Source organism: Cucurbita pepo, chromosome 20 (assembly GCF_057944985.1).
Source record: "Cucurbita pepo subsp. pepo isolate OVF chromosome 20, ASM5794498v1, whole genome shotgun sequence".
Lineage (NCBI taxonomy): Eukaryota > Viridiplantae > Streptophyta > Magnoliopsida > Cucurbitales > Cucurbitaceae > Cucurbita > Cucurbita pepo.
The window spans coordinates 1,828,831-1,845,280 of NC_141817.1; the positions used below are offsets into that span (position 1 = coordinate 1,828,831).

The 16,450-nt window shown below is 38.0% G+C and overlaps 4 protein-coding genes across 6 annotated transcripts; 1 reads left to right on the top strand and 3 right to left on the bottom strand.

Annotated features, from left to right (window-relative positions):
• Positions 1 to 323: 323 nt before the first annotated feature.
• Positions 324 to 3,022, top strand: LOC111782527 (uncharacterized). Its single transcript, XM_023663288.2, has 7 exons — positions 324 to 613; positions 707 to 763; positions 1,059 to 1,145; positions 1,397 to 1,477; positions 1,579 to 1,691; positions 1,777 to 1,826; positions 2,802 to 3,022. The coding sequence occupies exons 1-7, from the start codon at positions 386 to 388 to the stop codon at positions 2,867 to 2,869; spliced, it is 684 nt and encodes a 227-aa protein (XP_023519056.2). The 5' UTR covers positions 324 to 385; the 3' UTR covers positions 2,870 to 3,022.
• A 28-nt stretch (positions 3,023 to 3,050) lies between these two features.
• LOC111782528 (uncharacterized) lies at positions 3,051 to 5,661 on the bottom strand. The gene is made up of 2 exons (XM_023663290.2): positions 5,452 to 5,661; positions 3,051 to 3,688 (listed from the first exon to the last, which is right to left on the bottom strand). Exons 1-2 carry the CDS (start codon positions 5,540 to 5,542, stop codon positions 3,159 to 3,161), a joined length of 621 nt encoding a protein of 206 aa, XP_023519058.2. The 5' UTR covers positions 5,543 to 5,661; the 3' UTR covers positions 3,051 to 3,158.
• A 902-nt stretch (positions 5,662 to 6,563) lies between these two features.
• Positions 6,564 to 12,235, bottom strand: LOC111783262 (Protein kinase superfamily protein). Of its 3 annotated transcripts, none has more exons than XM_023664178.2 (12): positions 11,830 to 12,235; positions 11,628 to 11,756; positions 11,348 to 11,542; positions 11,005 to 11,052; positions 10,794 to 10,922; positions 9,881 to 10,005; positions 9,175 to 9,285; positions 8,607 to 8,715; positions 8,244 to 8,362; positions 7,569 to 7,722; positions 7,165 to 7,297; positions 6,564 to 7,030 (listed from the first exon to the last, which is right to left on the bottom strand). In XM_023664178.2, the coding sequence occupies exons 1-12, from the start codon at positions 11,944 to 11,946 to the stop codon at positions 6,966 to 6,968; spliced, it is 1,434 nt and encodes a 477-aa protein (XP_023519946.2). In that variant the 5' UTR covers positions 11,947 to 12,235; the 3' UTR covers positions 6,564 to 6,965. The 3 variants fall into 3 exon arrangements, with proteins under 3 accessions (XP_023519946.2, XP_086976953.1, XP_023519945.2); XM_087120827.1 differs by having other exon boundaries at positions 7,153 to 7,297; positions 8,244 to 8,358; positions 8,603 to 8,715; positions 11,830 to 12,234; XM_023664177.2 differs by having other exon boundaries at positions 7,153 to 7,297; positions 11,830 to 12,232.
• An 867-nt stretch (positions 12,236 to 13,102) lies between these two features.
• Positions 13,103 to 16,150, bottom strand: LOC111783264 (26S proteasome non-ATPase regulatory subunit 6 homolog). Its single transcript, XM_023664179.2, has 8 exons — positions 15,897 to 16,150; positions 15,666 to 15,780; positions 14,595 to 14,685; positions 14,370 to 14,515; positions 14,050 to 14,269; positions 13,833 to 13,941; positions 13,578 to 13,746; positions 13,103 to 13,459 (listed from the first exon to the last, which is right to left on the bottom strand). The coding sequence occupies exons 1-8, from the start codon at positions 16,030 to 16,032 to the stop codon at positions 13,285 to 13,287; spliced, it is 1,161 nt and encodes a 386-aa protein (XP_023519947.1). The 5' UTR covers positions 16,033 to 16,150; the 3' UTR covers positions 13,103 to 13,284.
• Positions 16,151 to 16,450: the final 300 nt, after the last annotated feature.

Genomic DNA, 16,450 nt, shown 5'->3' on the forward strand with positions numbered 1-16,450 from the left:
CACGGATTTTTATAAATATAGTTCTTGGATTTTATAATTATTATTTAATGAAATTTTTTAAAAGTTGTTATAAAATTTAAAAAATATATAAACTAAATTGATATATAGGTACTCAATTACCATATATATATATATAATAATAATAATTATTATTATTATTATAAATGTTACATATATATATATATAGACTAAATTGCTACACACTAAAGTAGGAAATGACCGTATATAATACTAAATTATTACAAAAAAAAAAAAAAAAAAAAAAAAAAAAAAATATATATATATATATATATATATATATATATATAAATATAAAACTGCGGGCGAAAGAACTTTGCCTCTCTGTACATACCTTTTGGATTGGGCGTTACAATAGGAAGGCGAAATGGATGCTTTGGCCGTATTTGGAACAGGTGCTCCGCCGCTTCTCCGGCCGCGGACGAGAACCTTCTGCAGCTTAACCTACTCTCGGACGACTGCACTGCGCCGCTGCGACCATCTTTCAGCATTCCCTTCGAATTCTCATCTCTTCTACAAATTTACTAGTCGTTCTCGTGCTGCTTCGGTTGCCAATGAATCCTTTATCTTTTTGCCTCATTTGGTTGCCTCACTGGTGTGTTCAATTTTCTTTCTCTTTTTCGTATTGAACTGGCTTTCAATTATTGGCCTGTTTTGAGATTAATCGATTTTGTCTTTTGAGGTGCAGGAGCGAGTCGACCAGACTTACATTATGGTGAAACCTGACGGCGTTCAACGTGGCCTAGTGAGTTTCCTTTTACGACCTGATAATTTAGCCCTTAATTTGTGCTTTTTCCTGCTTTTTCTCTGTGGTTACTGTCGAACTTTGCAATTCAGTGTACTGGAATGTTCATTGTTCATCTCCTGTGCTATTAAGGTCTTAATTCTTGGATATGAGTTCAATTTCGTTGAATAATGTCTAATTAAACAGGAAAAATCTGAAGTAGAAATGAAGGAATCCACAATTTCCTCCGTAATTATAGTGGAGAACTGCTTAACGTGCATTCTGAAGTTTTCTTGCTTTAACTGAGTTGTTTTAGGTTGGAGAGATAATTTCGCGATTTGAGAAGAAAGGATTTAAGCTTACTGGTTTGAAGCTCACGCAATGCTCAAAGGATTTGGCTGAGGTTTGTCCTTGAACGACGTTCATTCTCCATGATGTTTCTGAAGTTCCTTGGAGAATCTGATTTTTGTTCTAATTGTTCAAGCTCAAAAGATCGAAAGTATTTAGAGTCCTACTTTTTAAATTCATTGAAAGATTACTTCATAAGCTAATTGGTCGTTTGAGACTTTCATTAAGCATTCTTGATTAAGATCTTTCTCAGCCATGTTTTTGTTCTCTCTCTCTCTCTATTAAACTGATCTTATATTATTACAGGAACACTATAAAGAACTTAAGGGGAAGTCCTTTTTTCCTGGTTTAATTGAATACATAACATCAGGCCCTGTTGTGTGTATGGTATGTTTCTCATCTCTATTTCTGCTGTAATTCGAATTCGGCCCATTATAAAAACTAACTATCCCACAACTTTGCGGTCGATGTTGATTGTGTTTATTTAGGCATGGGAGGGTGTTGGCGTTGTGGCCTCAGCACGCAAGTTAATCGGAGTTACGAATCCTCTTGAAGCCGAGCCAGGATCGATAAGAGGGGATCTTGCAATTCAAAAAGGAAGGTCAGACCTTATGAAATTTGATTCATGGTATAATTGTTAAAATGCAATCGTGCGATAAAAAGAACTTATTTGAACATCTTGGCAGGAATGTGATTCATGGGAGTGATAGTCCTGAGAGTGGCAAGCGTGAAGTAGGTAAGAGACACTGTGCTTTTAAAATGGCTTAACTTGTGTACATTCTCGATAATATTGCTATAATCAGTGGATTTGCTATTTTTGTGGTAATTTGTTCTTATTTCTGAGAAAAGAAACTATATGAAACAAATCATTCGTCTTGCACTCATTGAATTGTAGCTGGTAGTCTTTAACTGAACATGGTGGACCTCGGATTTAGGAGCATAAGGGTTATTTCTGCTAATTATCAGTTTCTTTTAGAAGCAGGAAAAAAAAAGAGAAAAAAAAAGAAAGAGGATGGAGTAAGGTTGATGGAAACGAGTCGGAATCAGAAGTTTGTGTAAAATGAAAAGTACTATCTGTGTTTCAGGATTAAGCTCCACTTGAAACTGAAACAGTTTTTCATGTTTTAGCGAAATCTAATTGTCTTCATGTAATAGCTCAAGCTTACCGCTAGTAGATATTGTACATTTTGGCCTGTTACGTATCGTCGTAAGCCTCACGGTTTTAAAATGCGTATGTTAGGGAGAGATTTCCACACCCTTATAAATTGCTTCGTTCCCCTCTCTAGTCAATGTAGGATCTTACAATCCACCCTCTTTGGGTGCCCAGTGTCCTCGCTAACACACCACCCTGTATCTGGCTTTGATACCATTTGTAATAGCCCAAACCTACCGCTAGCAGATATTGTCCGCTTTGTCCCGTTACGTATCGCCGTCAGTCTCATGGTTTTAAAACACGTATGTTAAGGAGAAGTTTCCACACCCTTATAAAGAATGCTTTGTTCCTCTCTCTAACCGATGCGTGATCTCACACTGAACTAGTTTTGTAGCTTAGGGATGCTGCAGTGATTAAGTTTTGAGGTTCATCAGATGACTAACTCTACACCATTAGCTTATTAGCAATTTCTTTAAATGGACTGAGAATTCTTGAGAGTTCATTAGATTTTGCATTATTTTCATGTTGTTCTAAGTCTTCGACTTTCTGTGTATGCAGCCCTCTGGTTCAAAGAAGGTGAATTGGTGGACTGGGAGCCAGCTCTTGCATCATGGCTGATAGAGTGATGTTGCCTATGAAGCCTTCTTGTCCTCGGTGAGAATTGTTGATTATTAATCTTGTTTGTAATCTTGAATTATAGAATAAGATTCCAGTCTAGAGTCCTGTAATAATCTTCCTTACAGACCCGTTTATGCAAAAAGGAGTAAATCCATTTTGAATATCAAGACTCTACAGAAATTTTCATAATGAACAAATAACAGTGGTGGATTAGAAACATCAGTCGTCTCATAATTTAGCTCTATGTTCAGATACACATTGAAAGAGGCAACCGACTCTGGAATGGCTAATGTTTGATCATGCCACCAAGTTAGTTATAGAACTCGATTCCGATGATATAGTCGAAGAACCAATGGATTCTTGCTCTGAATGTAGCTTGATATTATCACTAGACTGAGATGCATTAGAACTTGGTAACATAACCATACAACAAATATCCTCAGTCATCGTCGTCGCCTCCTCCATGATTGTTGAAATTCCTTGAGAATTCTTGTACTTTGAGAATAGGTACTCAACAGAGTTCTTCATCCTACACTGCTGCGTTGAATGTTCTGTTGATTGACAATCCCTGGAAGCTTCATGTGTAGAAGTAGTACTTGTCGAATAATCTGAATCTACAGTTATCAAATCTTTTTTAGTTGGGTTGGCTAACTCATGAGAACCCTTTGGAAAACATGCTGGACTGTTGCATGCTTCTGTTTTCATTGCCTCGGTGCGCGACGAACACGAGCAAGAATTGGTTTCTCCATCCTCTAAGGCATCATCCTTGGCCGTGGGTAGGATTGAGTCGAGTTGCGAACCGAGTTTAAGCTTCCTTAGGGTAGTCTCTGCAAGAAGGAACTAAATGATATGTTCAAAAAATTCTATACGATTGTGGTTGTTAATCTGAAATCCATAACTACAACATTATTTCATCCCCCACATCAGATTTTGGCCTGCAGTCTAATTTCAAGAGAGAGTGAAGAATATCATTCATTTCTAGGATAAATAAAAACTTACCGAAGTAAACAGAGAGACCTTTGTTGGTTCCAAAAAACGCAGAAAAAGTTTACATAACTTAGAACTTAACCTCCTTAACAATTCCAAACTGTTATCGAATATGGGCAATGGTTCCTAATTTTATTAAAGACACTGTTAGACGAACACGACTCTTCACAATGGTATGATATTGTCCACTTTGAGCATAAGCTCTCATGGCTTTGCTTTGGGCTTCCCAAAAGGCCTCATACCAATGGAGTTAGTATTCCTCACTTATAAACCCATGATCATTCCCTAAATTAGTCGATGTGGGACTTCCATCATCCAACACCTCCCCTCGAACAAAGTGCGCCTCCCCTTAATCGAGGCTCGACTCCTTGGAGTACACCTCCCCTCGAACAAAGTGCGCCTCCCCTTAATCGAGGCTCGACTCCTTGGAGTCTTAGTCATTTTTGACTGCCTTCGAGGAGGGGCTTGGCTCCTTATCTTTAGGAGTTCTTTGTTCGATATTTGAGGATTTACCAATCTATTGGCACGACTAAGTTTAGGGCATGACTCTGATACCATGTTAGACGAACACGACTCTTCACAATGGTATGATATTGTCCACTTTGAGCATAAGCTCTCATGGCTTTGCTTTGGGCTTCCCCAAAAGGCCTCATACCAATGGAGTTAGTATTCTTCACTTATAAACCCATGATCATTCCCTAAATTAGTCGATGTGGGACTTCCATCATCCAACAGACACAATATGAAAAATGAGAGGAGCATAATTCAAAAAATGTAAATTATGAAAAATATTCTTTTAACTATGGGTTAGATTCAATTACACCTCTAAACTTGAAATTTGTTTCAAAACAACCTTCAGATTTTTACCGTTGAATTCATAGATAGCAGATTTTATATCTGTTTATGTGAACAAATCTAAACAAAAACATGAAAATAAATAAAAATTATCTATGAGGCACGCATATTATCGCCGTCCTCATTTCAAATGCACAGTCCTAATTTTTTTTTTTTTTTTTTTTTTTTTTTTTTTTTTTTTTTTTGCTAACACTAACCTCAAATCTACATCCCATATATGTTTAGATTTGTTCACCGTATTAACTTCTTTTGGAAGATGTATAGGCAATCTGGTTAGAGTTCGAGGAATCTAAGCTGGCCTAGCCCATAATTGGAAAATCTAATGTATACCTCACATCTTGATGATGATAAAGTTCCAAAAACATAAGTTCCTGATGTAGCTAGTATGTAAATTTACAAATTGAACAAGTTGATCTTCAGTCAGAAAAGATTTCAAAATTTATTATAATTTAATCAATGAACAAGTTGGATTTCAAATCATTTGTCCAAGATAAACCAAACTAAGAATCGAAGCCATACTAAGAATCTATCCTGGAACTCTGACGCTATAACCTGAATGAACGCTCCAGCGCAAATGAGCAATGAACCGGAAAATAGTAGCAAAACCATTCATATTATCACATTTTAATTGAAGTATGAGTTCAAAGGGGGAAAAAAAAAAGAAAGAAAAGAATAAGGGAGACACCGGCAGATTATAAATGTGAATCCATAATTAGATCAAAAAGAAAGATTAAGATAGAGAACGAACCGTAGATGGAGAGACGGTCATCTTTAGGAACCTTGGAAGGCGGCCGCTCCAAGGAATCCACTGAAGAAGACGATCTGACTCTCCCGAACATCGTTTCAATCCGTAAACAACTGACCGCGGAGAGACGAACGCCTCAATGGCTTCCTTCGGAAGAAAAAAAGCAACACGGATTTCAGACTTCACTGGCGCGCTAATGAATCAAGAAAGGGCGGGAAGCTTACTCCACACTCTTTATTTGGTTCATTTGGGCCTACTTGGGCTTATGTAATATGGGCCGTTTCTTTTTTGGGCTTTTAACCACAGATATGTATATATAACAATGATTTTAAATTTCATAATATTAGCATTAGCTAGATAATTGTGGCTTAGGGATCAAATTTTGATTAAGGTTAAAATTCATTTTTGGTTTATGATTAATGAATTTTATATTGTAACGAAGAAGTAATAATTTAGTTAAAATTTAGTCATTTAATATATACCGTGGAAGATATTGATATTATTGAAATTTCGGTATATAGGTAGATCAATAAACTAACTAGAGACCAATTTGCTTATGAACAATCAAAATTAACTCGTTACGTAAACAAAATCAAAATAAATTGTTATCAAAAGAGATGCTTGTTCCTTTCTTTCTTTGATACGAAACATCACCCGATGAAAAAGAATAAGGGAGAGGTGAACGAGCTCTGGCTCTGGGAGCTTATTGGCTTTGATAATTAAAAAAAAAAACTAGTTCAAAGTTTGTTTGTTCAAGCAACATGATCTCAATCGATCTTATGATAGGAATTCTGGTGGTAGCGGAATTTCATTTTCCGAAATGCTAAGAAGCAACCCGCTTTCCCTCATTCCACTTATACAACCCTCGCCTGTTTGAGTCGTTCGTTCCAAGCAGGTTACAAATTTGGAAGTACAAGGATTCACTTGTTTCAGACAAACGTGTAGAGACTAAATTGTTACTTTTAGGGACTAAAAGTGTTTCCGAACATTAGGTGGCCACGAGTGTCTCTGGGTGTAGGAGATCGAGCTCCTCGATTGTAGAAAAAAGGGCACTTTTTAAAAAATTTATTTTCGAAGTTTTCATTATGATAATATCTTCAAGAAAGAAAAATGTCTTAAGAAAGTAATGGAGTCTTAATTATAGATGTATCAGTCTAATCTAGACAAGAGGCAAGATCATGACCATGAGTTGCCATGGAACACTGAATTAAGAGCAACAGCTAACACAATTGAGCCCAACTTGAAGTAATCAGACAAAAGAACAGCTTCATATGATAAATTGAATGTGTACCTCTCAATTTCATAAACAAGGAGTTCAAGCCATTGTCCTACTAACACCAAACAGATGCTGCAGCTCGGAAAAGCCTATTATGGAGGAGCTCGTACCGGTTAAAGAATGACGACCACGACGATGAATTTGAGTATTTATTTCCATAAGCGGATAAAAAACTGTCAGCATCTCTCACCAATTAGACGCATCCAGATTTGTTCATATCGCTCATCTCGTCAAGAACGAATCAGCTAGATCTCGAAAACAATCTCTTTAAGAATCCACGTTTACGGGTCGTATTCATCTTCCTACCTGAAAGCAAATGAATAACAGACCTAATGAAGTGAAGTGAAATGAAGTTCATTCAACAATCCTTCCAGAAAACAAACAGATGAGTCAGTTTTGTTTTAGACTAAAGAGTTCAAAAGGGTCACCTTCTAGCCTACCAGAAAGCAACAATGCTTCTTCTGCAATGGGTCGCCATTGTTCAGCGCACGAGTAATTGATCCCGAGACCGACACTTAATCCTCTAAGGATTTGGATTGTTCGAAGTATGGAAAAGAGTTCCTCGGGAAACGACTACAGTAGCGAAAGGGAAAAGAAGAACAGTCTTTTCAGTTGATACAAATATACAAATACATATGCCTCTACAGACAAGCACTATCAATTTGCTGTAACAGTTTAAATCCACCGCTAGCAGATATTGTCTTCTTTGGGCTTTCCCTTCGGGCTTTCCTTCAAGGTTTTTTAAATGCGTATGGTAGGAGAGGTTTCCACACCCTTATAAAGAATGTTTCGTTCTCCTCCCCAACCGATGTGGGATCTCATATTTGTAAAGCCTGAACTATACCTTTACACCGACTTTCTTTATTGAAGAGTCCTCTGCAAATGGTTGCATCAACACCTTTCCGGGGGGTAGCCTAGTATCGAACATTACCAGAGCCAACTTAAACAGTTCTTCTTGTACATTTTCACAATTGCTTACGGTATCTATCCCAAGCTCCCTGAAGAACCATTAAGAAATAAAAGGAATTAGTATAAAGATGTTATAGAAGGGGCGAAAACCAGAATTAGCCAAGCGACAAGCTGTTCGTGTGCCGTGGGTAGTTGTTTTGTAAGCCTGTGTCGTAGCAGGGGCTATATTAGTATGTTGTCTGAAATGTTGATGTGAGATCTCACATCGGTTGGGGAGGAGAACGAAGAATTCTTTATAAGGGTATGAAAATCTCTTCCTAGCAGACACATTTTAAAAACTTTGAGGGGAAGCCCGGAAAGAAAAGCCCAAAGAAAACATCTGCGAGCGGAGGGCTTGTAGGCTGTTACAATTAATTTCATGCTTTGGTATTTTGGAATATAACAGGAGTTCTTAGGAGGCGAGGTTTCGAGGACGCTCGAAATAGCTAGTTGGGTTGTTCTTGATCGCGAGATGGGTTGTTCTTGTTATCTTTGTGATCGTTGAGTCAATATTATCACGAGTAAGACATAGTTCTTACACAAGACAGGCCAAGCAGACTATAATAATTACCTGAAGGTTTCAGCTGTTCCTGTGGCATCACCGTCAGCAATATCGAGAACAAGTTTAGCATAACCGAGCCTCAACTGGTCAGGAAGATCTTTCACTTGCCCGTAATCAAGCAACGCTACCTGATAAAACGGAGAAACAAACTACGGTTACAGCTCGATTCATGATCGAAACAGGGAAATTGAAAGTCAAGACATTAAGCTAGCCGATCTAAACGTCACCGAGGTATCAACTCCTGAAATCTCGATCATCTTCCACATACCACATTTATAGTAGTGCGAGAAAGATGCGAGCACGACATGCCACGAAAACGAAAAATTACTATGAGTTTAGAACATGTATAGAAAATTCGAGTAGCGGACTTGCCTCTGAGCCTTTACAGATCAATATATTTCCTGGATGAGGATCTGCATGGAAGAAACCACTCTTCAGAATCATTTGTCCATATGCCAGTGTCAAACTACTAAGAATTTTCCTGCAATATTAAAATTTTCCCTACGTGTTTCAGTAATCTCAGGAGAGATAGAAAATATACTGCTCGATAACTGAAGTGCGTCCCTCAAGGCACGTCTATAAGCTTAATTTCAAAAACCAAAAACGAAACAGTTATCGAACGAGGCCAAAAATTATGTAAAACCTGGAAAATATTAATTTGAGTTCATGAAGAAGTGCACGTTTCTCGAGGTTATAAGACAGAACATAGAGAAGTAGTCTCAAACACTAACGTCGGATATTAAGTCGACGGGTTTTCATTTCAAAACTAAATTTGTAATCCATACAATTGTTCTCAGTTTGCACGTCAGACCCGAAATTAGGCAATAACTGCAAGGGAAACGTTCGACCGAAAAGAAACTTCGTGGACAAGACGTACAGCCATGTCAATAAAGAAAAAATTCCATTAAAATAAAGAGAAGTTCTCAGTATAAATGCTTACTGCTTTGAAGCTAAAGCTATCCTGCCATTAGCATCTATGCCTCTCTTTGCTATTTCATCGCCGAGATTGAGGATCGGGATTCCATCAATATATTCCATTACCAACACCCTCCTAACCAAACAAAAAAGAGACTCAATCACTAAGATCTCGACCAAGATTGAGCAAAGATAGTTCCCGAACCACCTAAGAAGTACGTTACGCTAGTTTGCTTGAATGGCAACGAAGTTCGACATCAAACTATGATATAGTTGGAAAGTAGCATTTCAACGTTCTACAAATTCATACAATTCTAAGATGAATTTGTAATTCTATTTTGTTGGAAAACTTGAATAAATTCCTATCCAGACGAAACTTTCCAAGACAAATTATCTGTCCCCAGGATGTATGAAAAGCAACAGAAAAAGTGATGGTCTATGTCTGCTGACCATATTTATGATAGGTCCCGGAGTACAAAGGTGCATGAATGGAAGAATGAGCGGGGTACGGGGGCGGGCGTGTGAAAGGTAGCTTTGTTGTTGTGTCTGGGGCCCAATACGATTCGTTAGAGGGAACCGTGGTATGAGAGGAGTTATAGGCCAGTGTTATTGCTTTCTAGACATTCTCTACTGAGAATTTGGGAGAGGTGGGGAGCTCTTAAACTTCCCTTGTTGCTCTTGTTCATAAACAAAATTGTGGCTATTCTTACATAATCATTAATTGCACGTACCTGGTAACAATGTTCTTAATCACTCGTGGCACCAATACCGGACTCTTTTTGTTGTTGCTACACAGGAAATGATGGATTCTTTCGATAGCATTGGCCTCCCTCTCGAAGTCAAATTCATAACCAATCTTGAAAAGATAAGAAGGAAGAGATTCCAAGATGAGAATCAACATCATGAGAAAGAGGACATGAAAAAGTATGATATTATGAAATGAAGCAATCAAGAGCCTGAAACAAATGCATTGAAGTTTCAAGAATGAAAACTGCAAGATAGATGCTGCAGCTCTATAGAAGTATATTCACATGAAAGAACCAAAAGAACAACCTAAAAGCTGGGATTAGAGAGAACCCTCACCCAAAAGTCGACCAAAGAAAAGCCTTCCAAGAGAGGTGAAAACTACAAACGTTGTGATTCGAGTACCACTATACTTAACACGAAAAGAATCAAAAGAAAAAAGCTATGTTCAGAACTCCGAAGATTTCGATCTCCAAGAGTTCCACAAAAGGGCACGCATAGTGTCACAACCTAACACTGGTTGTGCCCCCAAGTAAGTCATCAGGACAATGACTAGTTTAAGTGGGAGAGAATGTCACAACCTAACTATAAAGAGAGTAGGTTGTTAGGTTGTGACCCTCACGTTGCAATAAGAGAAGCGGCGACCCTCAAGTGACGCCCATTTGGCCATGCGAGGACCTAGACGATCATTATAACCATGGTGGGTTGATTAAGTGGTCAACAAGGGCAACATAATGAAACAACTTAGAGATCAACGGTCAGTTACCGGTTTAAGATACTAAATATTCTATGAACTTTCGTCGGCATGCTTAAAAAGAGAATAGTCTAAAAGCATCATACAAGTGGCAAAAGGAATAACACCATTTTCTGTAATCACAATAAAAAGAGAAGGAATTGCACCTGTTTCTCTATTTCCTTAGTTACAGAATATAGATCAAACTTGATATCTGTCTTTTGCATGTACAAGGCAAAGGCTTGCAAATTACGAATATCGGTCATCATTAGATCTTCGGTTCCCGGATGTTGCACCTACGACGTATGAATAAGGACGGAGTACGAGATTAAGAGACCATAAATTATGAGAATATGATAGGTCTTAAAATTTCCTTACCTTGACCACAACATCATTCTTGTCACCCCTTAGCCTAGCTCTATGAACCTAAATTGAGCACAAAAGATATGTCAGGGATGAACTTTACTAGTTCTTTACAAACACCAAGTACACCTTATCAAATAACCTTTCAAGTACATGGAAGCTATTAACCTCTATGAGGTTTTTGAACAAGTGATTGTCTGATAATGAGCAAGAAATATCCATCTTTATGCCAAACAGTGTACTGAACTCATGATTCATTAGATGTCAACTAAGTATAGTAAGTAAATTACTCCTAGTTCTTCGATCATTTAATAACCCGAGTCATTCTTTGATAAATAGTTACTATCTGTCAAGATACCTGAGCAATTGAAGCCGAACCAAGAGGTTCAGGGTCGAATGTTTCGAAGACTTCACCGAGACTTCTATGCAATTCTTTCTCCACAACATGTTGAACAACATCAAAAGGTGTTGCTGGAGCATGATCACAAAGTGTAACAAGCCTCTTCACCCAAGCAGCTGGGGCCAAATCCGGCTTCCCAATAACTTGAGCAACCTCATTCATAAAATTCAGCTCCAATAAGTCAATTGTTCTAATACTAAAACCGTATGATCTGATAAAGGGTCTGTAAACAGCATACCTTAAGGAAGAAACCACCCATATCAGAGCACATAGCATAAATCTTCTCGGCTGCATGTTCATGTTGATTCTCCCACATTGCCTCCTGTTTCTGCACATCCTTCTCGAATTTCACTCGTAGCTGAAGCACCTACAATACCCACAAAGCAAATTAAACAGCCAATTAACTAAAACAATTGAACATTACACGCATAAACACAGACCTTGTAGCCAGTGTAGATGTCTGCAACACGGACCCAGAATTGGAAAGAACGCTCCCAAGGTCTGAACTGCGTGGAGAGCTTCTGTTGAACATCGCTGAAATCAAAGCGAGGGAACATGGTGGATTCCTAGCTCCTATCTGAAAATGGACCTCTCATTTTAGTGCTTACCAACCCTTTGATGATACTCTACACACGCGTGACTATGGACGACGGCTTGGAAGGAAACAAAAGAGTGCCCCTGTTCGAAAACCAAGTGGGTCGATGGCCCATTAATGGGTTGTATAGAACTTCAGAAATTGTGGCGGAGAAAGCGTGGCAAATCCTCGCATAGGGCGCGATGTTGCTTCAGTTGCGTTTTGGAGTTCATTCAAGGAGAAATTCCCAATTCGTGATCCAAACCCAATCCTCCTCCCGTCACTTCAACCTTTTACGTCACTAGTTTCGTCACCAGCTGAAATAATTTGTTAGGTTCTGTCACGCCCAAAATGTTAACATAAAATTTATAACCCACACCAAACCTTTAGAATTCTACACCCTTTTCAAACCTTTTTTAATACACACGTTTCTTCCTCTCATTACCTTTCTCTAGGTTCACTGATAACTTAGCACATATTTTCGCTTATTCCATTTAAAATCTGTCACAAATCACATAAAAAAAATTATTGTTGTTCAAAAACTAGTTTATTAGGTTTTAAAAACGCATCTATTGTAGGTTCCACTCTTCAACCAATGTGAGATCTCACAATCCACCTTCTTTGGAGTCCAGTATCATTGTTAGCACACCACCCAACACCACCCAATGTCTGTTTGTAATAATCCACCGCTAGCAAAATGTTGTCTGCTTTGACCCGAGGTAGAAATGTTATTTATCCCAAACTAATAAAGAGTAGCAGTAAATAATTCCCCATTTAAGAGTTCAATAAATATCCAAAGTACATTTGCATTTGCAAGCACTTTTAAGTTCAATGAATATCCAAAGCACATATGCATAACATTACAAGCTATTTGCCACAATTTCTGGCTCTTGGAGATTGAACCTACAGCTGAAAGGTATGGGCATTGCATTTACAGCATCATCGTCAAGCAAGGAGCTTGGTAATCCTGGATCAAAAATAGCATTCCTACCACTAGTTTGAAATAAGCAAAGAGTTTAATCACCGTGGATTCATTTACTCCACTCAGTACACGAGGAAATATAAATAGAAACAAAAACAAGCAAGCACCTGGAACAAGAAGAGAGCATGAAAAGAGTAGGTGTAGAGCATTCATAGAATTTCTAGTAAGGTACTTTGTTAATAAAACAAAATCAAGCAACAGTGATAACAGCAAGCCAGAGGTGTCGATATGTTCGAAACAATATTACAACGCCATTTTCACGAAGTTCTAATGCTCAAACTTCATTCGTGCATTGAGGCTTTTTGGCTCGAACAAATTTCAAATGAACTAAAGGCCTAGTTACAGATCAATTACACGAGACAACTTCTGGATACGGTTCAGTAAGACATCTCCTTGCTTGATGGTAGCTTGGTACAGAGCATTCTTTGAATCAGGACGATTAGTTTCAAGAACACCTGCTACTTTATCGATCTTGCAATGAAGTTTTCCCGCGGCAATAAAGCGAGATAACTCCCTGAAACCATAAAGAGAATTTATGAGAGGGAAAACGGTCCTTTATACATCATGCAGATAACAAAAGCTTCTTCTATTCACAAATATTTAAAAAAGTACGACAATGCATGACCACTTACAGATCAATAAATTCCACAGATACTCCAAATGCCTTGGCCATGGCTTCAATAGTGACACTCTTATAGGACTCCAAAAACTGGGAATAAACAACAGTTCTGACCTCTCTCATGTAATACCTGAAGTGCGGATGCAAATAACGGTCTAATTTTATTTGCTCGGTCAGACCAGCTGCATTTGTTGAAGGAACTATATGAGACACGAAACTAGCAGACCATCAATCATAGTTTTAGACATTGAGTAACATTTCCACTTACCAAAGGCGGAAAAAAATGATTTATATTGACAGTCATACAAAGAGTTCAAAAAGTCGGAAAGATATGGGACTTTTCCGATCACTGTCAATATCTCGGGAGCATCAACTACCTACAGGAAATAAATTAAAATTGATAATGGAATTGCAAAACATTCAAATTATCCACGTAACAAAAATAAAAATTTAAAGACAAGCTGAATGCAAATCCGTGGATATACCTTTTGCTTTAGAGACACTCTATCCAATGATATAATGCTTGTGAGAACAGTATAAAATATGAATGTGTCGTAAGGAAAAAGCTCATATGTGGTGAAAGTTGAGATGGAATCCAAAAACAAGTTGGCTGCCTTCTTAAAGTTTCGAGTGGACAGGCAGTACAAGCCTTCGTACACCTTCAGACGATTTTTTCTTTCCCAATCACCACCTTCTTCAAACAAGCTGGCATAGGGAGCAAGTAATTACAAACAAGAACACACAAATATTTGTTTTAAAAAGATAAGATACCACATGTGATAAATAAATTCATATTGTGGTGTACCTTTTCGCTTTGTCAATACTTTTGGAGATGAGATCGAAATCCATATAGAAAAATCCAAGCTGCAGTGTATGGAAAACCAAATCCATCTTAAGTCCAACTGCAACTGTTTTGCTCTCAGTTACCTTGAGTTGCTCCAGAGCTCTGTCCTGAGTTCAAAATGTAGAAAGTTATGTGGAAGTCATGGACCAGTGCTATAAGAAATTGGGAAGTAAATGGATAACCAACCTTATCACCAATACGAATGAAGAAAAGTGATTTGGCCAAATGAGCTTCTCGAACTTCACTTTCACCTAAGTTTTCTTCTGCATCAGCAATCCTAAGTAAAAGAATGACTAAATCTATAAGCATCGCTGTTAAGTAAATAAAGAACAATCAAAATAACACACAACAACTAAGAAGCGCATACACCTAAATTAGGCTAGCATGTACGAGTCTTACACGTGTCGGACTCTGGCACTTTGACACTTGTTAGACATGTATCAAACAGTTGTTAACACAATAGTCATGTATAAGACACCAAATGCACAAAGCCAATTTTGGAAGAGCTTCTTTTACGTTCATTGGACCAGGACAATACATTGCTCCCATCTTCCAAGAAACTAATTGGATACCCAAATCCAACGTGGGTAAATAATGGTCGTAAATAAAGGAAGAGGACAAAAAGGGTTTCAAACGGAGCCTGGCTTGAAGGGAGGCTTCTAGGTTCCTCAAATTACCTAGAACGCTATTTTTATTCTTGTATTGTTGGTTATTTAATACATTTTAGTGAATTAGAAATATAGTTCCCATCAGTACGCATCCAAAAGGCATTGTGCACGCTGCAAGGACTCTTTAACACATATACTGAAAAGGGGAGGGGGAGCACGCACATACCCAAGTGTCCAGCTCATTGCATTCAACTGCTATGAATCAAAAAATACCAAAGAAGGACACCATTCAAAATCAAAATATTCACAGCAGCATAAGCTTCCATCGATTAGGAATTCGGCAATGTAAGGTCACGTGGTAGAATAAGATCCAAAAGGGATATAGAACTACGCCTCTAGTATAAGAGATTTACACCTCCATATGAATTCACTGAACTTTAAAGTGTATATGTTCAAATGGATTGAACAATAACTCCTCCCATTAAAGAGGCTAAGTGGGTGTGAAACTGTTAATCGATACCCAATTCAACGATGATAAAATATAATTAACATTTACGTATACTCAAAGAACTTCATTTCTATTCTCCCACATAATCCTCATACTAAGACACACTAAAGAAAACAGATCCATGACGATATAGAAACTCACTTCTCGTCCAGCTTCTTCAACTCCTCCTCGTTCTTCGCGCGCATCGAGTCCAACACACTCCGATCCAAATCCAACAGCGAACTTCCAGTTAGGGTTTCGTATAACGGAGCCATATCTACACGGTATAAATTACAAAAAATGAGGAGAAAAAAACAACCCATTTCATGAGACAGAAATTGCAGTACTAGTTCAATGAAACTCATTAAGAATATGAAGCAATCGGCAAATTACCATCAGCTTTAACGGAAGCCAATACTTCCTCCGTGAGACGGACCTTCTCGATATCTTGAACATCAGGATGAGTTAGAAGGAAAAGCTTGTGAGCAAGCACGAGATGAGGCTGCTGAGTTCCCTCTTGGCCTTCCATTGCGACTGAGAAATGAGATGACTCGCTGAGTGAGGAAATTGAGCTTCGTTTCTATGATGCCTTTCTTGCAGGAGGAGGCACCAAGATTGCAGACCAACCAGTTAACGAAGGAACTGGAGTTCTTTATATATTCACAGTGCGTATATTTATATTATATATCGTTTTTTTTTTCTTTTTTAGTAATTTTTTATTTACGGGCTGGCCCAAATATTTTAGAGATCGGGCCGGCCCAATACTTTTTGAGAGAGAGAGAGCTGGCCCAATATAAAAGCCCGTGGATTGTCAAAGTTTACGTTGGTTTGCCTTTTAATGTTTTTTAAAGTAAAATACCATTTATACCCCTACATTTGTAAATTAAATAATTAATTTAATTGCTGTAATTAATGCCTCATCTATGCTATTCATAATAAAACTAAAA